Raw genomic sequence first — 13,054 nt, forward strand, 5'->3', positions numbered from 1 at the left:
GTGGAGGAGAAAGGCCGTTTCTTCCTCTCGGGAGCTGGACTTGGGTTGAAAGGGACAAGGTCAGGAAGTGGGGTTAGGGAACAGTGTACAAGCCACAGGAACAGCATAGTCAAAGGCTCAGCGCCCTTGCAGGTGCCGAGTGTCAGCCACGTGCCTCTAGTGTCCAGGGCCCCCAGCCCGCCTTGAGTGAACCAAAGCCAGAAAGCTTGGGGTGGGAGTGGCAGGAAGACCTCGTGGAAGGTGACGGAGGGTACCAGAATTGGGTCAGGGTGTCCTGGGGGAAGTGGGGGAGGTGTGCAGAGACATGGGTCCAGAAGCTTGCTAAGGGCGAGGACTTGCCTCTGTGGGTCTAACTTGGAGGACTCCGTCCGCCAGTGCTGAGGAGGTATAGTGTGTTTGGAGCCGCGTTTTGGTAGTCATCCTTGGAGGTGCCTGGTTCCAGTATTACTGGCTTATCCCCTGGGAAGCAGGAGGGCCCAGCATAAGAGAGAAGCGCCTGTGTCAGACGGATGGAGAGGCACCCCTGACAGAGCCTGTGTGCAGCTAGCTCTGCCTTCACCCCAACTGGCCCGGCCCCTCCCTCCTCCCAGGTCATGTGCAGGGTGGGCTGCCTCCTGCCTGTCCCCTGGGGCTCCCATGGGGTGGGACCAGACCTGGCCCCTCCCCTCACTGCCCAATGAGCAGGGTGGTCCCTGAGCTATTTCTCCACCTGCAGACCAGGGATACATGACAGCTTATGAACTGCCTTAGACAGATGAACCAGACAAGAATGTCAAGGGCTTGGTGCAGCGCCAGGCACGGACTCAGTGGGTGCCATTTGCTATTGGAGAAAGTGGAAGTGCCACCTGACGTTGTTTTAGCACATTGAGTGTCAGTGAGACTCAGATTGCCGGAAACCTTTACAGAATAAGTGAGATGAGACACGTGTTGATGCAGCCCTTTCCCTCTTTCCTGTGGACAGGTGTAGTGGTCGTGGCAGAAGCTGCCTGCTCTTGGCGGGGGAGTTCCCCTCCTGAGGGCATGTGGGCCACCTGGCTTATGATCTGGCCTGCCCCTCACTCTGCCCCTCTGTCTGCCCCTGATTGGGGCAAGGCTGGCCCCTGGAAGACCTTGATGTGCACAAAGAAAACACCACCCCCTCCTCCAGATCACAGCAGGAAGAGCAGCTCCATATCCCAGCCGGGCGAAGGGGGACACTCGTGCCAAGCTATGCGCAAAGGCAGGTCGGGTTCATTACTCAGCCTGCTGGCCTGGCACCATGGCCCTGTTGCACGTGCAGCTGGGGAAATGGACCCAAGTGAAGGAAGTGTTCATGTTCCATCATCCAGACAAAATTGACTCCCTACACTCCTCAGTCAGTCCCTGGCTGAGCCATGCTTTCCCTGCTCGGAGCAGCAGATGAGCTGGAGTGGCCTCGGAGTTCTGCCTTGGGAGCCCTGCACTGCAGCGTCTTTCTTTTTTTTTCTTGGATGGAGTCTCGCTCTGTTGCCCAGACTGGAGTGCAGCGTCACGACCTTGGCTCACTGCAACCTCTGACTCTCAGCTTCAAGCGATTCTCTTGCCTCAGCCTCCCAAGCAGCTGGGGTTACAGGCGCTTTCCACCATCCAGCTAATTTTTGTATTTTTAGTAGAGATGGGGTTTCACCATGTTGACCAGGCTGGTCTTGAACTCCTGATCTCAGGCTATCCGCCTGCCTTGGCCTCCCAAAGTGCAGGGATTACAGGTGTGAGCCACCATGCTTTAAGAGTTCAGTGTGGGCTAGGCATAGTTGCTTACACCTGTAATCCCAGCACTCTGGGAGGCTGAGGCAGGTGGAACACTTGAGGCCAGGAGTCCGAGACTAGCCTGGCCAACATGGTCAAACCCTATCTCTACTAAAAATACAGAAATTAGCTGGTCATGATGGCACAGGCCTGTAGTCCCAGATACTCTGGAGGCTGAGGCAGGAGAATTGCTTGAACGTGGGAGGTGGAGGCTGCAGTGAGCCGAGATCACACCATTGCACTCCAGCCCGGGAGATGGAGTGAGACTCTATCTCACACACACGCACAACACACACACACAAAACACAACACACACAAAATACACCACACACACACAAAACACACCACACACACACTACACACACAACACACACACACACACAAAACACACACACACACAAACACACACACACACCCCCCACACAACACACACCACACACACACAAAACAACACACACAAAACACAACACACACACACACACACACACACACGCCTCACTTCAGGGGCCCTGGTGATGGCCTGGGAAGCCTTTCATTGTTGACGATGAGCTTCAAGTTAGACCAGTTTTTTTTTTTTTTTGAGATGGAGTTTCACTCTTGTAGCCCAGGCTGCCCTGCAATGTCTTAATCTCAGTTTGCTGCAACTCTGCCTCCAGGGTTCAAGTGATTCTCCCGCCTCAGCCTCCCGAGTAGCTGGGCTTACAGGTGTGCACCACCATGCCTGGCTAATTTTGTATTTTTATTAGGGACAGGGTTTCACTATGTTGGTCAGGCTAATCTGAAGTTCCTGACCTCAAGTGATCCACCCGCCTTGGCCTCCTGAAGTGCCAGGATTATAGGCGCAAGCCACCACACCTGATGGCAGTCCAGCTTCCTGAGCCTCAGTCTCCTCATCCGTAAAATGGTCGATAAAGGACCCTCCCCCACCAGAATGGTTATTGGATCTGGCTAGCTAATGGGTCCCTGGTGAGCTGGTGTGTAGAGTTGTGCAGGTGACGTTGATGTGTGCAGGAATAAGGGGTGGAGGCCAGACCCTGAGTTCCACCTGCTTGCTTGTTTCTGGAAGAGATGCTTCTGGAAGTGAGGGTTTCCACCTGAGCAGCGGTGGCTGTCCTTGGGGCCCTGGGCACCTCAGAGGGCACATGGACCTTCTGCTGCTTGAGGGGAAAGCAGGGCCCTTTGAGAAGTGCCAGCAGTCAGAAAGCACCTAAGAGTACTTCCTAGGCCAGGCGTCCCCAAACTACAGCCCGCGGGCCGCATTTATCCGGCCCCCTGCTGCACTTCAGGAAGGGGCACCTCTTTCATTGGTGGTCAGTGAGAGGAGCACAGTATGTGGCGGCCCTCCAACGGTCTGAGGGACAGTGAACTGGCCCCCTGTGTAAAAAGTTTGGGGACGCCTGTCCTAGGCATTCATTCATTTGTTCATTCATTCGTTCATTCATTAATTCATTGGTTCATTGGTTCATTTGCTCATTTACCAGATAGTGAGCTTCGTGATGGGCTAGGCATTGTCCAGGGTATTTGGGACCCAGAGGGAGCAAACGGCCTCAGCTCCTGTCCCCGTGAGCACTTGGCAGGCCTGCTGTCACCCAGGGTCACCTGTTTATCTACCTCATGGCCCCAAATTTGATCTGTTCCATCAAGCTGCGTCTGCTGAATAGTAACCAAGCCGTTTTAAGTGGTTGTTGGAATGCGCATGGCATAAATAAAACAGGAAATTAATTTGTTTTCCCATTTTGTATTGATCAAAGACATCCTCAGCTGCCAGCCAGAGCTTCTGATCAGCACGACGCAGCCGTGTGGCCCCAGGGAGGCTGTGCCACTCCAGCCGGAAGCAGAGCCGCCGGGCGTGCGATCGATCTCTGCCGAGTGCAGTGTTAGTGACACTTGTTGAAATCTTTCAAGAAAACGCACCGGGTCCATGGGCACCTCCTAGAGCCTTTGCTGCAGAGCATGGAGGCTGCACATGGAAATCCCGACTTGCTTAGAAAAGCCCAGGGGCTTGAAAAGAGAGTCCCTATTCTCCGGAGGTCCAGAAGCTATGGTGCCCCGTTTCTTTGGGGGGCGTGGTGTCCAGGTTCCCTCTTGCAGCAGGGGGATCCTGGGGTGGGGGTCTTCACCTCCCAGTTGTTGGGCTGCTCCAGGCATGAGCAGAGAGCCTGAGACCAGGCCCCAGAAGTCCCCTGTCGGCCTGTGTCCCTCCCCCAGTCCCTGGCAGCTGCCTTGAGGAGCACTGCTGTGAACTAAAGGCCAGCGGGGTGGCAGGCTGACAGCTCCAGGGTGGGACCGTGGCGGTGAAGGGCCTAGGTCCTTGTACGGTGTGGCCGCTCCTCAGCTCCAGCTAACTGTGCCTCTCCCCTGCCTCTGCTCTTCCAGTGGCCAATGCTCAGGGGACTTCTGGACTTCCCCAGGGAGATGGCCTCAGTAGAGTCTCTTTTTGTCTTGAGTGAGAGTCCTGGCATCATGGAAGTCAGAGGGCAGGGTTCTCTTTGCCCATTTTACAGATTGAGAAACTGAGATACAGAGAACCTGTGTGTGGCTGTTAAGTAGGAGCAGGCCTGGGCTGTCCCCACCTGGTGCACCTGCTCTGGGGTCTGTGCTGGAATGTGGCTATGTGCTAGAGGCTGGCGTGGGGGAGGACTGTGCGGGACGAGAGTGGGTAGTTGGGGATGCCAGCCAGAGCCCTAGGGAATGCTCTGTCTGTTGGTGACAGTCTACATGGAGGGGAAGGTCAAGCCAGGGGATCTGGAGACCCCAGCTTGGGGCTTTCCCTGCAGGGCTTCACCCTCAGCTGAGTGTCACTCCAGGGATTGAGGACATCTGGTATCCTGGTCTTGCTGGTGGGGCAACCAAAGGGACTTCCCCAGGGATGGGCCTGCCAGAGGAGGGGGATGCCCTAGAGCAGGCGTCCCCAAACTACGGCCTGTGGGCCGCATGTGGCCCCCTGAGGCCATTTATCCGGCCCCCCACCGCACTTCAGGAAGGGGCACCTCTTTCATTGGTAGTCAGTGACAGGAGCACAGTATGTGGCAGCCCTCCAGCGGTCTGAGGGACAGTGAACTGGCCCCCTGTGTAAAAAGTCTGGGGACGCCTGCCCTAGAGGGACCGGGCCTGGGTTTAGATCACAGGCTGCCTGCCTTCTGGTACCTCCGTTTCCACCTCTACAAACTGGGGCTCAAAATACAAGTTGTTTGTGGGGATGGAGCAGATGTAGGTCTGAAAGGGGTAGCGGGCTGTGAACGGCGCATGCGTGCCGGTTAGTTACGGCATGCCAGTAAATCAGTGTGGCCCCCGCCTTGCTGGCCACATGCCCAAGGCTTGGTTTCTGTGGGTGTCACCCACCCCTCAAGCCCAAAGGCTGGGCTCCTACTCTCAGCGCCTCCCCGTCACCTCTGAACAGACCGAGTTCTCCTCAAAGTACTGTCGTCTTCTTAAAAAAAGAAAAATATCATGTGATTTCCCTGCCCAGAAACCCATAGACAGGATAGCTTACAGGCCAGCCGTCTGGCTTCGGAGGTCAGACTATCCCAGATCTGCTGCCAGCTCGGTTACATCCTTGCTACTGACCTTGGGCAGGCCAGGTAACCTCATGAAACCTCAGTTTCCTCATCTGTAAATTAGGGATTGCTGCAGTGACTCTAGGGAGCTCTTAGCCCCGGACCCGGCCTTCTGGTAGTGGAATGCCTGTGATCTCTGAGTCAGTGCACCCGGCCTGGAGCTCTGTGCCAGAGGCTTACTGTGCAGTCATGGGGCTTGCCTAAGCTCTCCTGGGAGGAGGGAGCTAGGGTGGGGGGAATCACCTCCCATAAAGGTCAGCCCAGCCCCAGGCTGCTCCTGCATGGCCCAGCTGCGGCCGGGGAGCCAGCACCCGAGACTGTGGCACCTGCCTTGAAGTTGCCAGTCTGGTGCCACTGCCCTTGGTGAGACAGGACTTCCTGGCACCTCTTCAGACAGGGCTTCCTGGCACCTCTTCAGGCAGCTCTGAGCCTCTGGCACAGAGCTCCAGGCCCTGCAGCCCTTTCTCACTCCAGCCACTCCATCTGCCCCTGAGCCCTGGCTCTGTAAGTGAGCTCACGGCTTGGAGCCTCGGTTGTCCGTCTGTGGAATGGGACAGTGACTGTGCACACTGTTGGAAACAGATGCTCGGTGCTGAAAAAAAAAGTCAGCAGTGAGACAAAGGATCTTTGAGCAACACATTTTTACTTCCTGGGCTGCAGGAAGGGTATCCTCGCTAGCCTTTGTGCCACGAGAGTGCGATGAACAAAGGAAAACACACAAATTTCTCCCTTACACATGTGGGGTCGTCCTCACTGCTGTGTCTGATCTCCATTGGCTGGAGCCAGACCTCATAATCTAAACCAAAACCCCATTGGCTAATAACTTAAAACTTTTCTGAACAGGTAAAAGCAATGGAGAGCTGGGACATGCCTGTGAGCACGTCCAGCACAGATATCTTGGTTAAAGCACAAAGACACAGAATGTGCTACGTGCCTGTAAGCACGACGTGTCTCACAGCTACATAGGATAGGGCTTCACAAAGTTATCACACTTTTCTTTAATAAGAAAGGAAACTGTAAAAAGGAACTTTCCCACTTCCCGCACACCCCTCGCAGGCTCTGCAGGTGGTGAGTGAGTTGGGTGTTTGTGGAGGTCGCTATCCACCCTGCCTACGGTCATTGTCAAGCTCTGCCCTTACTCTGTCCCCATTGCCCAGGGGTTGATGCCCAAGACACCTGTGTTCAAACTGCAACTCCCCAGCTGAGACCTGCTGGCCGTGTGACTTTAGGCAGTGGATTTGCCTCCCCTGGCTTCAGTTTCCCCTTTTGACCCCTCTCAGGGCTGAGGTATACGAGCATGCCAGGTAGATGCCAGCTCTGGAGGGTGGGGCAGGCCTGTCCCGTGTCCCACTCCAGCATTGCTGGTGACCCATTGTCAGTAAGAGGCAGTGGAAGGGCCCACGCAGGCTGAAGGCGGCCCTGCTCTCGGTGGGCTGCCGTGGGTTCTGCAGGACGGAGAGGGCTGTCCTGTCGTGTCCCCATCACAGTAGATGGTTTTGGAGACCCTAAAGAGCGTGTGAGCTTGGCCGGTGAAGCTTCCCCTCCAGGGTGCACTTGGGCCTCACCTGTGGCTCGGACCTGGGGTCCTGGCTCTGGGGTCTTGGCTGTCTTGTCTCTCCTGTCTGTGATGCCCTGCCTTGGCGCCTTGCAATATCTGAAGGACAGTGCAGCTGAGCCTGGGGAGGTGGGCGGCTCTGTGAGGAGCCTCCGTCCCCACGCTAATCCGATTTCAGCCTGATTAGATCTGTGACTGCCGGTGAATGGGCCGGAGAGAAAGGGGCTGACGTTTCCAGGGCACAGCACACGCTGCCTCTTGTTGTGGCCACAGAGCCTGGACAAGGATTCTTGGGGCCCGGGGTGGGAGCCCTCCCTGCAGTCTGGGGCTGTGGAGAGCAGGAGGTGGGGTGGCCCATGCCCCCGCAGAGTGCCCTAAATACACACACAGTGGGGACCCCACAGCCGCCAGCCTGGGGGAGAGCCCACTCAGCTCTGGGACCCGCCCTTTGGGGGGTCCCGACGGCCAGGTCGGGTCAGTGAGAGAGAATAATGCTGCTTGATCCTGCAGCCGCAGGTGACAGCTGGACCCAGCTTGAGCATGGACAGGCGACTTTTCATTGGCACTGACCACCCTCTGGCCTCCCTTGCCCACCGTCCCTTGGCCTGCGTCCTCAATAGGCCCCTGTGGCTGAGATGTGCCTGCAGAAGCATCAGCCTTGGGTCCACTCCCTGCCAGCCGTCAGAGTCCCTGTCTAGAACCTGGACCTTGGGGCTCTGCTTGCCTCCAGAGCGACTACAGACCTTGCAAACTGGGCCACTGAGGAAAGGGGAGCAGGGACAGCAAGAGGGACCTGGCGCCTGCACACAGACCTGTCCTCTCCGAGGGCTTTTGCCCTGGCCGATGCCGACATGGCTTCATGCTTGGTGCTGCCTGCCCTCTGGCTGGGTGCCCGAGTCCTTAACGCTCTGCGCCTCAGTTTCCCTTTGTAGGAAACGGGATGAACTGTAGAACCCACAGGAAATGCTCCTTGAAGGGAGGCCGGGCCATTTGTGGCCTCCCTTGAGGTGGAGCCTGAAGCAGTCCGCAGGTTTGTCCCGGTCTCTGCCATCCCTGTCCCTGCCATCTGTATCAGCCTGTGTGGCTCTGTTTTCCAGAGGCCACCTGGGGTGGGTCCTGAGCTGCACTGGGAAGGCTTCTTAAAGGTTAGGGTGGCCAGAGTGGCCGCGGGTGGGGCCGGTCCAGGCATGGCAGATGCCAGGCCCACGTGAGAGGGGTGCCATCCCTATTCAGGGCCTGAAAGGAAGCCAGGGCCTGGCCGGCTGTGATTATGGCTGGGACCCGTGTAATTAACTCTAAACTTGGGAGGCTGAGGAAGAATGAAATTTAGTGGAAATTACAGACGAGCCATGTGCAAAAAATAGTGGAGCCGGGCTGGAAGCCGCGGCATGTGCAGCAGCGCGGACGAGGGAGAGGGCGCAGCTCCCACCCCACCCCAGTGCTCAGGCGGCTCCCGGCTCCAGTGTCTGGGGCTGCCCTAACCAAGTACCATCAACATGGTGGCTTCAAGCAGCAGAGCCTTGTCATTCACAGGGCTGCAGGCCAGAAGCTGGAATCAGTGCTGTGCAGTAGCAACAGTTCCTTCTGGGGCCTCTCATGCTTGTGGCAGTGGTGGCCACCCTTGGTGTGGCTGGCCCCCAGCTGCCTCACATGACATGCACTCCTCGTGGGTCTGTGTCTCCACGTCTCTCTCCCTCTTCTAATTAATCTTTTTGTTGTGGTAAAATACGTGTAACATCACACTTGGCGTCTTCGCTGTTTTCCGGAGCACAGTCCAGTCACGTCAAGCGCGTTTACTCTGTTGGCAAGCGCCTCCTCCCCTACCCATAGAACTCTCATCTCCCCAAGCAGAAGCTCTGTTCCCCATGAAACCACGACATCCTCCTGTCGCCCAGCCCTTCAAGGGCGCTACCATTCTGCTTTCTCTCTCTGTGGATCTGACGACTCCACGGCCTCATCAAAGTGGAATCACACAGGATTTGTCCTTTGTGTCTGTATTCTTCAGAATTAACAGGTCATTAAAAACAAAGATCATGGAGTGTTTTAGATCCAGTTACTAGCCACACGTAGCTTTAAAATTTAAGTTAAAAATGAAAGTAGCAATCCAGTTTTTCAGTAGCCACCAGCCACCCTTTTTCTTTTTCTTTTCTTTTCTTTTTTTTTTTTTTGAGACGGAGTTTCGCTCTTGTTACTCAGGCTAGAGTGCAATGGCACGATCTCGGCTCACCGCAACCTCCGCCTCCTGGGTTCAGGCAATTCTCCTGCCTCAGCCTCCTGAGAAGCTGGGATTACAGGCATGTGCCACCATGCCCAGCTAATTTTTTGTATTTTTAGTAGAGACGGGGTTTCACCATGTTGACCAGGATGGTCTCGATCTCTCGACCTTGTGATCCACCCGCCTCGGCCTCCCAAAGTGCTGGGATTACAAGCTTGAGCCACTGCGCCCGGCCCTTTTTCTTTTTTTTTGGAGATGGAGTCTCGCTCTGTCACCCAGCCTGGAACGCAGTGGTGCAATCTCAGCTCACTGCAGCCTCCGCCTCCCGGGTTCAAGCGATTCTCTTGCTTCAGCCTCCTGACTAGCTGGGACTATAGGTCCATGCCACCATACCTGACTAATTTTTGTATTTTTAGTAGAGACGGGGTTTCACTGTGTTGGCCAGGCTGGTCTCAAACTCCTGACCTCAGGTGATCCACCTGCCTCGGCCTCCCAAAGTGCTGGGATTACAGGCATGAGCCACCGCACTCACCAGACTAGCCACATTTCAAGTGGGCACCTGTGTCTATTGGCTGCCCTATTGGATGGCACATGGATAGAACATTTCTATAATTCCAGAAAGTTCTATTGGAGAAGGTTGTACTGGATTAATGCAGACTGCAGAGGCATGGTGGCGAAAACTCTGTGGTCCCAGATTGGAACCTGGGCCAGTTTTTTTTTTTCTTTTAGCTGTAAAAGACATCTTGGTTATCCTTTACATATTAAGGAAATGCAGGTAGTCTATAGTTAATTGTGGGGTTCCCATGTTAATTTCCTGGTTTCATCGCAGGTACTGTGATTATGGAAGAGATGTCCTTGTTTTTAGGAATTACACACTCATGTATTTAGGGATAAAGGAGTATCATGTCTGCAGTTAATCTGGAGCGTTCAAAACACACACACACGCACACACATGGACAGAGAGCGACTGACTATGGGATAAAACAAATGAGTCTGTTGTCTGTGAACAGTGGCGACCCCAGCCAGGATGGGAGGAATGGCCTGAGGCAAAAGGGGCTGGGGTGGGCACTGCCTGCTGTGATGTGGGCGGGGGGCCGGGCTGGCAGGGGCTTGTGTCCTGACCAGGGGACCCTGCACTCCCAGGGCGTTTGGCTTGCTGCCTGGTTTACGTTCTTGGGCGCTGATTCTGACCTGCACTATTTAAAAATCTGCCAATTTGTCTACATTTCCGGGGAGCAGGGACAGGCTCTCTGTCCTCCTCTTGGAGCGGGGCACGTAGGGGCAGTTATTGGTGAGGACGACAGTCCTGGGTTGTTCTGGGGCCGTGTGTGCCTCAGCCTCCCGTATGAATCCCCATGCTGAGCTGGGCTGGGGGGCTGATGGCTCCCACACCCCAGTACCCACTGTGGTCATCAGGGCACGTGATTAACCCAGTGAGGCAGGTGGGAAACCAGGCCTGGCATAACCACTGTCCCTGATCTCCCTGCTTTAGTCAGCGGGCAGGATTCCAGCTGGGCCCGGAGTGACTCCAGAGCCTGTCCTCCCGGCCACCTCACCTGCTGCCTCATGAGTTTTCTTCCCAGCTGTTTCTCCATGAGGACCAGGCAGATGGCCATTCTGCCCCTGCCCAGCCTCCTGCCCTCGTGGCACATCAGGCACAGCGAGGGGCGAGCCCACTGGTTGGTGGTGGGTAGAGAAGAAATGACACATGCGTTGATTTGGGAATTCTGGCTTTTGTGGTCTCTCCACCCTCCCGCTGTGGCTGGCCCCTGCCACTCTCTGGGTCTGCCGTGGCTTCCTGTGGCTGGCCTCTGCCACTCTCTGGGTCTGCCGTGGCTTCCTGTGGGTGGCCCATGGCTGTTGGCTTTGTTCGCTGTGAATAGGATGTGTTGGTGTTGTCAGGAGCCTCGTGTGTGCACGTGCCCATGTGAGCATGTGCCAGCTATCCTGGTTGACTCAAGGCCGGCATAGTCTGCTCCAGCCATGACTGTCAGCCTTGATGTGTGCTGGGTGCAGGCGTGAGCCACCACACCTGCCAGACTAGCCATATTTTGGGTGTTTGGTGGGCACCTGTATGTAGTGGCTGCCCTATTGGATGGCACAGGGGTAGAACATTTCTATCATTCCAGAAAATTCTGTTGGAGAAGATTGCACCAGATAGACTGCAGAGACAAGTGGCGGAAACTGGGAGGGCTGGGTTGGATGGTCATCGGGGGCTCGGGGTGCTACCTTGCCATTCTGACCAATCGGGATGGGGAGCGGTGCGTCTTCTGAATGCGAAGGCCGTGGTGGGTTTTGCAGCTGTGTGGTGAGGAGGCCGGGGCAGTGGGGGTCACACGCTCCGGCGTGGAGCTGGGCTGCCGGCTTCCATCCAGGGCTTCCCACCCCCAGCCTTGGGACCGCGGCGTCTTCACCTCTCTGAGCCCATCTCCTCTTGGACGGAGCAGGAATGAGCTTGGATGTGCTGCTGCAGGGACGCCACGCACGCCGCCACTGCTGGTGTGGGTTCACAGACCTCATCGTTTGAGTAAGTTTTTCTTTATTCTTTGCTTTTTCCCTCTAGTTCCTGTGTTTGAAGAATATACGGACCTTCCTTAAAGTCTGCCATGATAAATTTGGATTAAGGAACAGCGAGCTGTTTGACCCCTTTGACCTCTTCGACGTGCGAGACTTTGGAAAGGTGAGTGCGTGGTCAGGCCCCGTGGCCCAGCCGTGGTGGCCAATTTGCCTGCTCAGCGGCAGTCAGGCCAGATCCCCGGAGCAGCCTGGGCGGCTCCAGCGCAGGGCCCGTGGATTTCTGCGTCCTCAGGTCTGGGAGGTGCAGGCAGGTTGGGTTCCAAACAGGATGGTGTGGAAGCCAGATTTGTGTGTCGGGGCTGGGATGGCGGGATGGCCCCTTTTTCCCTCCAGTCACGGTGAGGCCAGGCGTGGTGAATTCAGGCGGGTGGGGGAAGGGCAGAGCGCCGACAACTCTGACCTGGCTGCTGTAGCCAGGGGACCCTGAGCACTGACCTCTTGCCCTGAATCTCCATTCTTCCTCTGAGAATGGGCCAATGTTAGCACCACCTAAGGGGCTGGGGCGACGAGTTGGGGAAGGCGCCTACTGTGTGCTCTGTGGACGGGTTCTCGGTTGCCCCTGGGTCAAGCAGAGCTGTCTATGACTCCGGACAGGTGTTGGGCCTAGAGGGGTGACTCTCCAGTGGTGACCACGGGAAGTGTCCCTGTGTTCTCAGGAAGGCTCACATGGCACTGGTCCTCTAGGAGCCGGACTGGTGCACATGAGGGGACCCCGAAGCTGGCAGGTGCCAAGGCCCCGAGAGGCTACAGCTCATTGGTGGCCTCCTGGTGAGCTTGCATACAGAGAGACGCAGGGGCCATATGCCTTCCAGAGCCCTGCATCTCTGTGGTTTCTCTTTTCAAATGGAGGGATCAGGGCCATGGTAGCTTTTTGAGGGATTGGGGGCTGGAAGCCGGAGGTGCTGACAGTGGCTGAGGGGCCCCAGGCCCCCCTGTTGTTGGCCACTCTGGGAGATGCTGCTTCCTGGACTCCCAGGAGAGTGGATTTCCACCTGCGGATGGGAAATAACAGAAAGGTACTGCCTGGTTTGTTTGAGGATCAGTATCAGGGACTTGGTGTCTAAAGAAGTGTTCTGTGAACGCCTGATGTGAGGCGCAAAGGGAATTCTGCGTCTGCAGTGGCACGTGCTGAGAAGTCAGTTTCGAGAGGAGCGTGTGGAAGTGCTGCGCGGCTCCCGGTCACCCCCGGAACCCAGACTTTCCTGGAGCCACGGGACCTGGCACTTCCTTGGTCCTGGAATTCTCCAGACCTGAGGTCCGGGGGCCTCTTCGTGAACCCATCTCTGCAATCATCCGACTTAGAAGTTTTTGTCTCTTAAATGACTCACTGAGGTCCCTCCGCTGCAGCACACGCACCTGGGAGTTGGCTGCCCTGTTGAGGGCCGT

At 56.2% G+C, this 13,054-nt stretch overlaps 1 protein-coding gene across 5 annotated transcripts in view; it reads left to right on the plus strand.

Annotated features, from left to right (window-relative positions):
- VAV2 (vav guanine nucleotide exchange factor 2) overlaps positions 1–13,054 on the plus strand; it is a 213,086-nt gene that overhangs the window by 39,195 nt on the left and 160,837 nt on the right. For all 5 annotated transcript variants that reach the window (XM_039461205.2, XM_074394538.1, XM_074394539.1 and 2 more), the window contains exon 2: positions 11,655–11,771. In XM_039461205.2, coding sequence (XP_039317139.1) covers positions 11,655–11,771 — 117 coding nt within the window. The remainder of the gene's footprint in view (positions 1–11,654; positions 11,772–13,054) is intronic.

Source organism: Saimiri boliviensis, chromosome 2, assembly GCF_048565385.1.
Source record: "Saimiri boliviensis isolate mSaiBol1 chromosome 2, mSaiBol1.pri, whole genome shotgun sequence".
NCBI classification, from domain to species: Eukaryota; Metazoa; Chordata; class Mammalia; order Primates; family Cebidae; genus Saimiri; species Saimiri boliviensis.